Here is a 13,589-nt window from a genome sequence, read left to right as displayed (position 1 = left end):
ATGCATTAGCCCCTGCCCCATGGAAGCTGCATTTTAATAGAGAGAGACCCTTCACACCAGGGGAAATGCTGAAGGTGATCCATTTCTAGCAGTTTCTCTAGGCCCAGCAAGGAGATTCTATGGGGCTGAGGAGCCCTGTGGCTCCCCTGTCCAGAGGTGTGTGGAAGGCAGGTGTTATCATCAGCCAGGAGTCCCATCCCCTTTCTCCTGCAGCCTCGTGTGCAAACCTCCTTGGAACACAAAGTTTACTTGCCTGTTCTTTCTGTTGCCTTTAGTCTCCCCACATATTGAACATAGAAGCTGACTTCAGGCCATGCACAATGTGCTCTGGGGCAGGATAACAGAACATTTTAGAGAAGTTAGATCAGACAGACCCCGCCTTAGCATGGGGTTATCCTTGGCTCTCCTTCTAACCTGCACCCAAGACCCTCCCATCCCCCCCCACCTCCCACCCCCTACAAATTTTATACAGCTTTTCTCACAGCATCAGTGCACCCCACAAACTGGTTTTCGAAAGTAAGTGGGGTTTGGCAGAAACCAACATAATTCTGTAAAGCAATTATTCTTCAATTAAAGAATAAGTAAATTTTTAAAAAGCAAGTGAAGTTAAATTAACTGGCTGCTGCATTTATCTATTAAATCAGTTAAACACAGTTTAGAACGTCCAGTTTGGTTACTGTGGTCATTTCTATAAAAAGTTGAGAAATAAGGCCCCCGGGGACCCCCATAACCCCCCATATGGCAGCACTTCTTTGAGAAAACTGGATTAAACTCCTCACCATTTTGACTGAGAACACAATTTCCAGAATCAAGATGACTAGAAAATCTGAGGAATTTGTAAATCAAATTGCATTTTAAATGCATTAGAGCATACTGTTGATATATATTCCATGGTAACACCTTCTGTGAAAGAATTTGATGGATGCATTTGTACAAAGAGAATTCCCATCCCCTGGCCTGAGCTACCCCAAGGCTGAGTTTGGAGGGGTTGGATTTTTTGTCAATCAGTTTTGTAGCAACTAAGCACTATTGAAAATATTTGTTTTTTAAAATACCACATTTTTCCAGCTTATAAAAATAGAATTTTCTAAATATACTGAAAAGTATGAAGCAGAAATGAAAGTCACCTCTAATTTCACAACTGAGTGATGATTGTCGTATTTATGCATGCATGTGCATATGTAGACATCTCTAGTTAGAAGCAGGACCTTTCCTTGTGAATTTGCTCAGCTGGGTCTTACCCCCTAGGTTGTAGAAAGTAGGAGGTGGTGTGGGCTTTCTATACCCAGAAGGTAATTGGTGTCAGAGACTTTGTGAAACAATAGGCACCAGTTAAAAAGGAAACCCCTGCAGGTTGTGGGGTATGAAGCAGGAGGTCCACAGGCAGACCCCCTTCTGGGTCATTAAGGGGCAGTCCTGAGAACACAGCCTGGGAGCCCAGCGAGCCGCCTCCACTCAGCAGTTCTGCACATTTGCTTGGAGGCTGCTCCCCTCTCAAAGCACATGCTGGACGTCTGCTCCCCATTGTTCTTTTCCTCCTTCAGTTTGATGTTCTGTTCACCCCTACCCTCTCTGGACTGACAAGATGCTCTTGGATTAAACAGATGTTTGACCGACACACATGACCACCACTGCAGAGAACCTTGTGTTCAGAGAGGTCCATGAGGGGCAAAGCTTATTCCCCTCAGGACCGACACTGTTAGGCTGGGGTGATGGGCACTGGCTGGTGCAAGAGGGCTGTGGGGGAGATGTAGCCTTCCCAGCGTATTTTTACCCACCTTCCAGGGCTGCTTGAGAGTGTCAAGAGCCTGGCAGGAGACCCATAGCCTGCCTTCTCTGTGCTAGGGGAAGCCTCAGGCAGCCCAGCTCTTCCCTAATGAGAGCCACCAGGTGAGAGCTTTGGAGACTTGCTGTAGGGAGAGTGGGCTGTCCCTCAGAGCAGCAGGTGGCCAGTGGAACAGGGCCCTCTCTCTCCCTCTCTGGTTTGGAATCTGGGCTCTACCACTGTGTGTGTGTTAGTCACTCAGTAATGTCCGACTCTTTGCAACTCCACGAACTATAGCCTGCCAGGCTTCTCTGTCCATGGAATTCTCCAGGCAAGAACACTGGAGTGGATTGCCATTCCCCTCTCTAGGGCTCTACCACTAGATAGCTATGTTAATAGAAAAGGTTACTTGAACACTTCATTCTTCAGTTTGCAAATCCAAGAAATGGGGGTAATAGCGGTACCCTTCAGCTGGGGTTGTGATGCTTTAATGAGTTATCACACATAATGCGTTTAGCATGGCACCTACCAGAGTGCATAGCTAAGGTGGCTCAGATGGTAAAGAATCTGCCCGCAGTGCGGGAAACCCAGGTTTGATCCCTGGGTCAGGAAGATCCCCTGGAGAAGGAAATAGCAACCCCCTCCAGTATTCTTGCCTGGAGAATCCCATGGGCTAAGGAGGCTGGTGGGCTACAGTCTGTGGGGTCACAAAGAGTTGGACCCAAGTGAGCGACTAACACTTAGCAGAGTGTAAGCCCTTGCCAGCCGATAGCTAGCATTGTCACTGTGTTAGTCTGCTCAGGCTTTAACAGAATACCATAGACTACAGGCTTAGACAGCAGAAAGTTACTTTTCACAGTTCTGGAGGCTGAAAGTTTGAAATCAAGATCTTTGTGTTCTGGTGAGGATTTCTGCTTGGCTGGCTTACAACCCCTTTCTCGTATCCTCTCATCGCAGAGAGCAGGCGGGCTCAGGTCTTTTCCTTTTCTTATAAGAGCACTAATCCCATTATGCGGGTACACCCTCATGCCTACATTTAATCTTTATTACCTCCTAAAGGCCCCCCCAACTATCACACTGGGGATTAGGGCATTGATGTATGTATTGGGATGTGTGGTGGCACATTCAGTACTTAATGGCCATTATTATTTTTATTGTCCCTTTGCAGGGTGTTCTTAGGTTTGGGACAGTCTTTGAAAGGGAGGGAAGGAAGAAGTGGGGAAGATCTTTCTGTCTCCAGTAGGTCTTAAAGCCCGTGGTGGTGGGTCGTGAACCTTTTAGAAACTATCTGCTTTCACAGTGTTCTGTTTCCCTCTCCTTTTAACCTTTAGGGAAAGGCTCTTTTTTGCTTTACTCTAGGTAAGAGGGAAGAGGAAGAAAAGTCAAGTTTATTCGGCAGCTACTTCTCTGAGCTTGGCGTCTGGGTGGGGAGGGAAGTCACACCATTGACTCCAAGCCACACCCCTTAGGGCCATCACCATCATCCCCCTGACAGAGGACAAGGCCTGCAGAGGCTCCAGATGAGGAGCACAAGCAGTCCTAGGTCACTCCTCAGAAGTTTCGGTAAGATTTGAACCTGAGCCTCTGACCCCACACCCTTGCACCGTGTAGCTGGTGTGGGGAGGAGTGAAGCGGCCACACCTGGCGCAGGAGTAGGCTTGGGATGGATGCTGAGTGCAGCTGTTGTGGGAAAGTGCACAGTCTGGGCCTTGCAGTCACATGGTGCGTACTCGCTGGAGCTAAGTAGTGAGGCTCTTTAGACCCCTGAATCAGCAGCCACCAGTAGAGGCTGCCCCCCACAACCTCCAGATCTCCCAGGCCGGAGTAACTCTCCCGCAGAAGCTTATTTTCAAGGGATGCTAACCCAAACTGTATTTTCTTCTGTGCTCTTGTCCCTCCTCAGCCCCTAAAGACAATGAAGAACGTGTGTTTCGGGAGCGCATGCGGCCCAGGAAGCGGCAGGGGGCTGTCAGGCGCAGGGTCCACCAGGTCAACGGCCACAAATTCATGGCCACCTACCTTCGGCAGCCCACCTACTGTTCCCACTGCCGAGACTTTATCTGGTAAGGTCCTCTTTTCTGGAAACCTCTCAGTTAGACCTTTTGGCAGCAAGAGGTGGGGGGAATGGGTCAGGAGATTGGACACTTTATGTAAAAGCTTATGTGCTTTAATTCTTTGACTACAGAAGACTTTTCTGAAAGGCTGAGTGGTGCTTGGGGGGCTAGATGGGAAGAAGAAACTATGATTCCTGGTTCCTACATATGGAGATATGTAGGATCATATCATATCTCATATTTGAGGAGTTAAGATTTTATAACCAATGATGGCATTGTGGTTTGTGGTTTTTTTTAAAAAGAACTCTTTAACTTTTAAAGAGGGAATCTGAATTATTTACCAACATAATGATGGATTTCTTAGATTTGTTTTAAAAAAATAACTGGAAGGAGGGGTGAGGGGCTAGGGGTAGAGATGAAACAAGGCTGGCCATGAACTTATCATTGTTGGAGCTACTCACAGATACCTGAGGGTCTACTATATTCATCTCTCTATTTTTTTATACATTTAAATGTTTGCGTAGAAAGCTTAAAAATATTTCATTGCTGATATTTATAATACAAAGAAGTTCTTAGTAACTGTCACAACACTGGTGCTGATAGGATGCTGAGATTTCAGAAAAGAGAGAAGCATTGGCTGGAGTGCTCAGGGAAGGCTTCCTGGAGGAGGTGGCAATTCTCTTTTTATGATGACTAGGATTTTGATAGCAGAAACAGGTAAGTAGTAGGCCTTTTTGGGAGGTGGAGAAAGACAAGGAATACTGGCCTTGGGGGTTAGAGGGGAACTTTTGATGAATACCTACCTTGTGTCAGGGTTTCTCTTTGGCTCTGGAAATCTCTAAATCTTCCCGGCATCCTGTGAGCTATATATTATGAATACCATTCCACTAACAACAATACTGAGGCTCAGAAATGAGACCAGCCTATGGCCCTGCAGCTAGGATGTGTCAGAGACCTGATTCCACCCTGGTGAGCACAACTAATAGCTCATGCTCAGCCTTCCTAGCCACCTCTCTTAGCTCTCTGGAACTGATGTGGAGTTCGCATGTTGGCAATACCATGGAGGAGAGTGAGCAAGGCCATACTGCAGTATGAATGCAGAAGGGGAATGCTCAAATTGCACTCTGAGGACCCCCTGGATTCCCATGGTGTCCAGGAACACCTCGTCTCATCCTTGTGGTGTTCTGGAACTAGTCACAGAGGTTGGCATGGACATCCAAGGTGACACAGTTTAGAGCAAAGTCAATCTGATTAAAGCAGAAATAACACCCAGCTCCATCCACAGACACGTCTTATTCCTGGGACTGACAGCCGTCTGACCTGTATCTCTATATTTTGGTCAAGAATTGGGGAACAGGTTCTGAAAGCTTAGCCTTAGAGATTCAGGTCTCCTCTAAGCCCATGGCCAGTATGACCGAACTCTGGGTTCCCTTAGCTGTAGCCCCAGTGACTTCTGGCTCCTCTCACTGGACTGGACACTGCAAAGAGCTGACCAGTTGGTGGTGGCGTCCTGAGCACAGGGCTCAGGCCAGGTTGTCTGGATTGTCCTGTGTCCAGGCTGACCCTAAGTCTGCCCTAGGGGACCCATGCTGGTGATGGAAGGAATCTGTGATGTTGGCCTTTACCCCAATGGTAGATTGAAATCCCAGTCCTGGCCACACTCTGCCCCATAAATCTTGACTACTCCTGGAATGCTCAGGGAATATGCTTGCCAGTGAGAACCTTTCTCCACAACTGTCTGCAAAGAAGGGCATACTCAATGACTTGAGGCCCATGGAGAGCAAGCAGGGTCTCTGGGGCTTTCCAGAACACAGCTGGGCCCCTGGAGTGGCTGTTTGTATAGGAAACTGAGCCCTAACACTGACCAAACCTTGCACCCATTCCAAGAACTGGGGCTGTTCTTGATGGCCTTCAGAAGAAGTCATTTTAAGGCACCCTTCAAGTGGGAGCGAGATTACTACCCCACTGCTGAGTGGACTCCACTCAGCATTTGGTACGCTATGGGCAGTGGCCAGAATGGGGTGGCTTTGTGTGGCTTTTGACCTCCTGGAATTCATTTTCTTAAAGAGCTGTCTTCTTCTTTTCAGGGGTGTCATAGGAAAGCAGGGATACCAATGTCAAGGTAAGAGCGTGTTGTATGAAGTAAATCCCTGGGAACCACAGGTCAGTTCAGATCATGACTGCCTGTGGAAACAGGGGCTGGGTTGGATGAGACTCAGAGCTCTGTAGGCCCTGCATGGTCACGCTCTCTCTCTGCAAAGCGAGACCCCGATTTTCTTTTGTCCCTGCCTGGCCATCGCTCCACTGTATCTATGTGGGAGTAGATGTATAGGAGTGCCTGTGGGGACCACCATCTGCACGTGCCCCAGGGGGCTCAGCCTTTTGGTGCAGTGTTTTCGGTGCACCTTCTTCTTTCCCCATGAGATGGAAAGCTTCAGGAAGATGCCCTTTGGAGGCCCCCTGTGTCCTGAACCAGGTTCTGTGTGTTCTGTTAGCTCCTCACTCTCCAGCCCCCTAAAGAAGCTTCCTGCCCTGCTTGTTTTATTCTGTCTCACTCATGGTCCTTGCTGTTTCTTTCTCTCTCCCTCTCTCTCTCTCTCTCTCTTTTTTTCTGGTCTCTTCTGTATCATCATTAGCTCTTAAACATTTAACAGTTGCTTGAAAGTATGAGAGGGTTTGTTTATTCCCCAGTTAATTGACTACAAATGCAAGGTTAAGTTATGTAGAACTGGAGGGTGGTATGTAATGAGGTCATGCTGAGGCTTCTCTGTGGTTGGAACTGGGAGACCAGCCACTAGTTGACTTGAGTCTCACCCCTGGGCCTGGGGTAGCTTCTGTGGGACGCGGCTGTGTCCTGGAGGTAATGTGTGAACAAACAATCACACATGTGACAGTTCTTAGATTCCTTGCATCACCTACTGCCCACACTGGCCCATGACACTACAGAGTGTCAGCCATTTCTTGGGGAAGTATTACATACAATGAAAAATTTTAGATTTGGCTCAAAAGGTATATCCAGATCAAGGAGCTAGAGAACTTCTGCGTCACAGAACAGCCACTCACATGCTGCTGGCCTCCCTCCCACCCCAGCCAGCCCTGGTGGGACCTTGAATGGAACGCAGGGAGTTGACAGTGCTTCACGACTGGGCGATTGCTTCCTGACGCTGGAATAGAGAAGCAAGGAAATTGATTGGTAGTCCTGGAACTAGAGACAACTGCTGATGCCCTTTGGATATAAATGGTCCATTCTTCTCCAGAGCATTTAGGAAACCCTAATGGCTCTGATGGCAGAGTGCTTTGAAGTGATTGCATAAAGGGCTTCAGGTAGGGCATTACCATAAGACTCTGCGTTGGAGACAGAAGGGGCAGGGCTCCCCTCGCTCCTCCACAGAGACCTCACTGATTCCCGGGACGGAACCTTTCTTCCCCTGCTTGTCGCTCAGCTCTCTCATGTTTTGCTGTTTGCAGTCTGCACTTGCGTGGTCCACAAGAGATGCCATGAGCTCATAATTACGAAGTGTGCTGGATTAAAGAAACAGGAAACTCCCGACGAGGTAAATATTTATAACATTGAAATTCTGGGCTTTCTTCCCTGCCATCCCCACCCTCCACTGCCTCCTCTGTGGTCCTCAAGAAAAACCTTATCTCTCTGAGGCCCTGTTGCTTTCTTCATTGTGTTGATCAAAAATGAAGGGAGTTGTCCACAGCCTTCCGGCATGAGGTACAATCTACAGAATGAGTGCAGCTCAAAGTCAGGCTTGTGTGTGTGTGTGTGTGGATATGATGCCAAGGGTTGTATGGTCCCCAGAAGAAAGCCCAGAGGAAAATTTGAGTTATTTTATGTCATTATCTCATCGAAACAGTGAAAGGACTCACTGACATGTCAAGGGCTCCACACAGCTCATAAACAGTGAGAGACAGAACACATAAGCAGGAGCCTTATCTTTATGAGGTGATGGAGGAATGGAGTGGGATTAGCGAATCTAAGAAACACTTAAAAGGCTGGAAGAACCACAGTAATAACAATAGCTGACATTCACTGGGTACTTGCTGTGCCCTGATTTAAGCACTTTATCATATATTATTTAAAGCCATAACAACCTTAATGAGGTCTATGTTCAGTTTCCAACAGAGAGACTAGAAGCATAGAGAGGTCATATTAACTTGCCTTAAGCCTCACACCCCAGTATGTGAAAACGCCAGCCAGTCTGTTCCAGAGTCTGAGCCCTTGACCACTGTGCTATGTTCTCCTCATCTTAGAAACTAGTGTCAGACTGACTGTTACTAAAGTTGTTAGGAGTAAAGAAGTAAGAAAATTTGACTTGAAGCCAGGTTTCTCTTAACTGAGTAATTGAGAGAAGAGTGGATCCACGAACAGAAGTAAAAAAAAAAAAGCCTCTTCGAGAAAATGACAGGTGTGAATGTGAGTCGAGGAGTTATCTGTGTTCACAACAGTTGATTCCAAAGACATACTTTTAATTCTTGGTGAAATAAATAAATATCGTACAATCATAGGCCATTAGTGTGAGATAGACCCTGGGTGGGATTACAATCAGATAGGTTTATAATTAGGCTTCCAAAAGGAGTCCCTTCTATTTTTAAGAAGCAGGGTCTTCTACCTGCTTCTTAAAAACAATTCAACAAAGTAACACCTTGACACCCAAAGCATCTTTATGGAAAGCTCTTCCATCTCCTTCTGATTTCACACCATCTCTGGAAAGCAGGAAGGGACGAGGCTTAGACTGAGCATCCCACGTCCCTGGAAAGCAGGCAGCCCAAAGCACCAAAGTCGTTTACTGAGGTTCTACAGTCATGGTAGGAAATCGCAAGGCACTGTCACCTGGCTGTCCTGATTCCTGTTCTAGGATCGTAACCATAAGTACGCTGTTACTCTCATTAGCTTTTTAAGTAAATGAAAGAAAAAAATAATTTCCTTGCTGTGTGTCTGTCTTTCTTCTTAGGGACGTTTTATTGAGCATTTATTGAGCACTTCCTGTATGCCAGATGATTGCTCCATGACCCACAGAAACAAAGAGGATACATGATTCCTGCTCTTAAGGAGCTCATAAGTCTCAATAAGGTTTTAAAAAATGATCTCATAAGTTTTATCAATTGTGAACCTCTGCAGATGTTTAAACCTCTCTCAAACCTTCTTGGAAGGAAACCCTATGACTTCACGCCATGCAGGCTAGAGGGTTGAGATTTGAAATGCACAGAACCCAGCTTAATCTGTGACCTAGTTTTTCTGATTGTATTTTCTGGCATATTGAGCACTGAAAAAGAAGTTACCAATGAGGCGAGTTCCCAAACTTGGTACCTGTCCCAGTGGAGACTAATTGCCAGGGATTGATTGGGGTTCTTAGTGTAGTGGGATTGGTTGCCTGTCCTGCTGCTCCCTGAGCCCAGTCTCTTTTAGTTATTATATTCCTGGCCCATCGGGGTAATGCCTGTGCCCTCTGCCGGGCACAGGCCTCGGGGGACGAACCTTCAATTTCACTCTTTTGCGAAGTGTGAGGCATGTACACACTCATCATACATATACACCCCACACCCACATGGCTCTAAACACCAAGCATCTAATGCCCTCCCGTTAAAAGGGGCCTCTGCCAGTGGGCTCCCCGGAACTTTGGCCACAAGCGCTTGGCCGATGCCCTCATCCTGTCTTGTGTCTCTGTGCTCACACTTAGGATTCTTGCCATTCCCCAGCTAACCAAGAATGCTCTCTCTCTGTGTTATCTTCCTTCCATCTCTTCCTCTTTGGCTTTTAATCTTCCGATTCTCTCTCTCTCGCTTTTCTCCCTCCCTGAGTCCTTTCTGTTGGGCTTGCTCACCCCTCTGTTGCTCTGTTTCCCTCTGAGTGCTGTGTGCGTCTGAACTATACCTGTGCCGCCTTCCTGGATGCTCGCAGGCCCTCTGATCCTGCAGCACAGTCTTGTGTGTGTGTGTCATCATTCTCACTCACCATCGTCTGATACTTTAGAGTCCTTAGTGGCTGCAGCTGAGGGTCACACAGCTCTCCCGCCCCCACAGACCTCCTAGCCACCTGGGATGCCTCCCTACCTCTTTACCTTGGTTGTCACCTCATCCCTCTGGGGCCAGTCCTGGGAGACCATGACTCTCCCCTTAGTATCGACCCAGCATGTCTGCAGTACCTACAATAATATGTGTCCTGCCTCTTCTGCCCCCGAGGTCTCATTGATCCCACAACCCTGTCTCCTAATGGCAACTCTTCAAGGCCAAAATGTGAGGTCCAGATTGCGGGCTATGTGCCAGGGGATTTGGAGGTCTGGAGTCCTGGATAGGACTGGTAGGGGATCAGAGTCCACAGAGAAAGTGGGGTCAGGGCCCTGGGAGGAAGGCTGTCTTCACCATGTTCCCAGGGAAGCTTCAGAGCAAGGAGCTTGGCTTTGACCCTATGATTTGCCGTCCCTGCAGGTGGGCTCCCAGCGGTTCAGTGTCAACATGCCTCACAAGTTCGGGATCCACAACTACAAGGTCCCTACCTTCTGCGACCACTGTGGCTCCTTGCTCTGGGGCCTCTTGCGGCAGGGTCTGCAGTGCAAAGGTAAGGCGCTGGGTCCTGCTGCTCCTACCCCCTGCACCTGAGCCCCTGCTGTCCCTCCACTTAAAGACTCTTTCTTCTTGGAGCCTTGAGAGTGCTCTCCAGGGCTGACCAAAGGACTGGGCCCAAGCCCTTGCTAAGCCGTTGTTAGTTACTCTGAGCATTTGCCAGGCAGTCTCTGTGCAGAGGCCTTCCAGCGGACTCCATAGAGGGAATCAGAAGAGAGAAAGTGTGACTCCACCTTTTAAGACAGTGAACAAGCTGGGACCGCAAGATGAGTCTGAAAAAGTACAGGAAAAAATTAAGGAAAAGATACACTGGAGTAGAAGGGAAGAAAAGTGTTTAGAGTTAGACTGAAATAAGTCATAGACGTTTTTTCTGTCACCATCCGTGGTTCATAGCTTACTTTCAGAAAAACCCCTGCTAAAATGCTGTCACGTAAGACAGATTGCTCCTTCATAGACCTGTGATGGATGTTATATTATCCTTCTGGCCCCCGTGAGGAAATAGGCTCAGAGACTAATTTGACCTCTCCATGTAGCTCGTGAGCAGAAGTGGGGTTTGAACCTTGACCTCTGGGTCTGAGTTTCCTCCTTTATTTCCTGCTGTTCTGCCTTTGAATTGACTTCTGCTCAAATGAGTGTCCTAAGTGACACAGGGAACACCACATAATATGGGGTCTGATAGAAGTCCAGGGTCACAAGCTAGGCCAGCTTGCTCACAGAGTTGGACAACCATGAACTATTGGCCAGGAATACCTCACAGACAGTATTTACAAACAAGTTTTTATTATTTTATTAAATATTAAAATTTTAAATTTTATTAAGTAAGTTTAAGCTTAAAAATGAAAAGGTATTAAACTATAAAATTAGTTTGTTATTAAAAACAGTATTTTATTATTAGTGCATGCATCATTAATAAATTCCCGTTGTGGAAATATTAGAGAAAGAGCTAAAGAAGGAAATTGAAGCTGTGAACCAATTGGTCACTGAAAGGATCCCAGTGAGAAATTATGAAGATTGGAAATAAGGTATTGGCTGTACTGGGAACAGAGAAGGGAAATAACCTAAGAGGTGTTGATGAGTGATTTATTGTCTGTAGTGATCAGATTCAACTGGGAGGATGGTGGAAACCCATGAGGGAGGGCAGGGCTGGAGGCAGAGATGGTGGAGTTGAGCTGGGGACGTGTTAACTTTGAGGCACCAGTGGAAAGTATATGAAGCTGTCTGACTGTTGGAAATTCTCACTGAAACTCAGGAAAGACGTCTAGATGGAGCACTTAGATTTGGATTTGTCAATGTTTGAGTAGTAGTTAACTTATAAAGTAGATGTCATCCCCAGGATAAGTACCTTGAGTGAAGAAAGAAGACACCTTGGGAATCTGGGGACGAGGTAGGGTATCAGCATCCTAGGATGAGTGTGCAAAGGAGCTGCCCGCTCTGAGGGAAGGGCTTCAGAGATAGGAGGGAAAGTGGCAAGGAGTGGAATCATAGAAGCCAAAATAACTGAGAGTACTTTTTAAAAAATTTAAACAGGGAGTGATGGATAGTGCCAAATGCTTCCAAAAAGTTATTTAAAGTAAAAAGTACAACATGGGAAAATAGAACTACCATATGATCCGGCAACTCCACTTCTGGCTATTTTCCTGAAGAAATAGAAACACGACTTTGAAAAGATACACATACCCTCTGTGTTCATTGCAATATATTTACAATAGCCAAGATATGGAAGCAACCTAAGTATCCATCAACAGATGGATGGGTAAAGAAGAGGTGTTGTGCGCATGCACACACACACAGGCGTGTGCGCAGTGGAATAGTACTCAGCCATAAAGATTAATTAAATCTTGACATTTATGACAGCATGAGTAGACCTAGAGGTATTATGCTTAGTTAAATAAGTCAGATTGGGAAAGACAAATAGTGCATAGAATCTTCTTGTTATTGTTGTTCAGCTGCTAAGTTGCATCCAACTCTTTGTGACCCCATGAACTGCTGCACGCTGGGTTTCCCTGTCCTTAACTATCTCCCTGAGCTTGCTCAAATTCATGTCCACTGAGTCAGTGATGCTATCTAACCATCTCATCCTCTGCCGCCCTCTTCTCCTTTTGGCTTTAATCTTTTCCAGCATCAAGGTCTTTTCCAGGGAGTCGGCTCTTCACATCGGGTGGCCAAAGTATAGGAGCTTCAGCTTTAGCATCAGTCCTTCCAATGAATATTTAGGGTTGATTTCCTTTAGGATTGACTGGTTTGATCTCCTTGCAGTCCAAGGGACTTTCAAGAGTCTTCTCCAGCACCACAACACATAAAACAGAAACAGACTCATAGATATAGAGAACAAACAGGTGGTTGCTGGAGGGGAGGTGGATGGGGGATGAGGGAGATTAAGATACAAAATAAAAGTTACAGAGATGAAATGCACAACATGGGGCATAGACTGACTAATACTGTAGCATCTCTGTATGGTGACAGATGGTAACTAGACTTACTGTGGTGCTCATTTTTTAATGTACAGAAATATTGAATCATTATGTTTGTGCACCTGTAACCAGCATGGTACTGTAGGTCAGTTATGCTTCAGTAAAACTGAAAAAAAAAAAAAAGGTGGAACATGGGGTTGGATTTAACCATAAGGAGATCACTAGTGCACTCAGCAGGAGCTGTCTTGGTGGGGATGGTCACCCAAGTGCAGAGGCTGGAGTGAAAACAGAAGGTGAAGTATTTTCAGGATATTTTATATAATCAGAAAAAAGACAGTGGCAAAAGAGACCATTAAAGATCCAGGAGAGACAGGGGATTGTTGATAGAACAGGGATAGAGAGATGGACACCCCTCTTCCTGGTGAAGGGAAAGACTCAAAGCCAGGCCTGCGTATAGATACATGTCCTGTGTCAGGGAAGGGAGTCTAGGAGGAGATGACTGGCAGAATGGTCATTTAAGTTCTGAATCTTTTGAGGGCAGTGCAGTTAAAAATAAGTTCCTTTTTTAATTAAGTTTTTAAAGGAAACTCCTTACTGTTCTCCATAGTGGCTGTATTAATTTACTTTCCTACTTCCCTGGTGGCTCAGATGGTAAAGCGTCTGCCTACAATGTGGGAGACCCGGGTTCAATCCCTGGGTCGGGAAGATCTCCCGGAGAAGGAAATGGCAACCCACTCCAGTATTCTTGCCTGGAAAATCCCATGGACAGAGGAGCCTGTAGGCTACAGT

The 13,589-nt window shown here is 46.5% G+C and overlaps 1 protein-coding gene across 1 annotated transcript in view; it reads left to right on the top strand.

The window, feature by feature from the left end:
* Positions 1–13,589, top strand: part of PRKCE (protein kinase C epsilon) — a 539,658-nt gene that overhangs the window by 335,568 nt on the left and 190,501 nt on the right. The window contains exons 3-6 of the mRNA XM_068986689.1: positions 3,669–3,828; positions 5,907–5,941; positions 7,288–7,373; positions 10,255–10,384. Coding sequence (XP_068842790.1) covers positions 3,669–3,828; positions 5,907–5,941; positions 7,288–7,373; positions 10,255–10,384 — 411 coding nt within the window. The remainder of the gene's footprint in view (positions 1–3,668; positions 3,829–5,906; positions 5,942–7,287; positions 7,374–10,254; positions 10,385–13,589) is intronic.

This window comes from Capricornis sumatraensis, chromosome 1 (assembly GCF_032405125.1).
Source record: "Capricornis sumatraensis isolate serow.1 chromosome 1, serow.2, whole genome shotgun sequence".
NCBI lineage: Eukaryota > Metazoa > Chordata > Mammalia > Artiodactyla > Bovidae > Capricornis > Capricornis sumatraensis.
The sequence above is the reverse complement of the archived record's forward strand: the minus strand, read 5'-3'. Positions and strand labels throughout refer to the sequence as shown.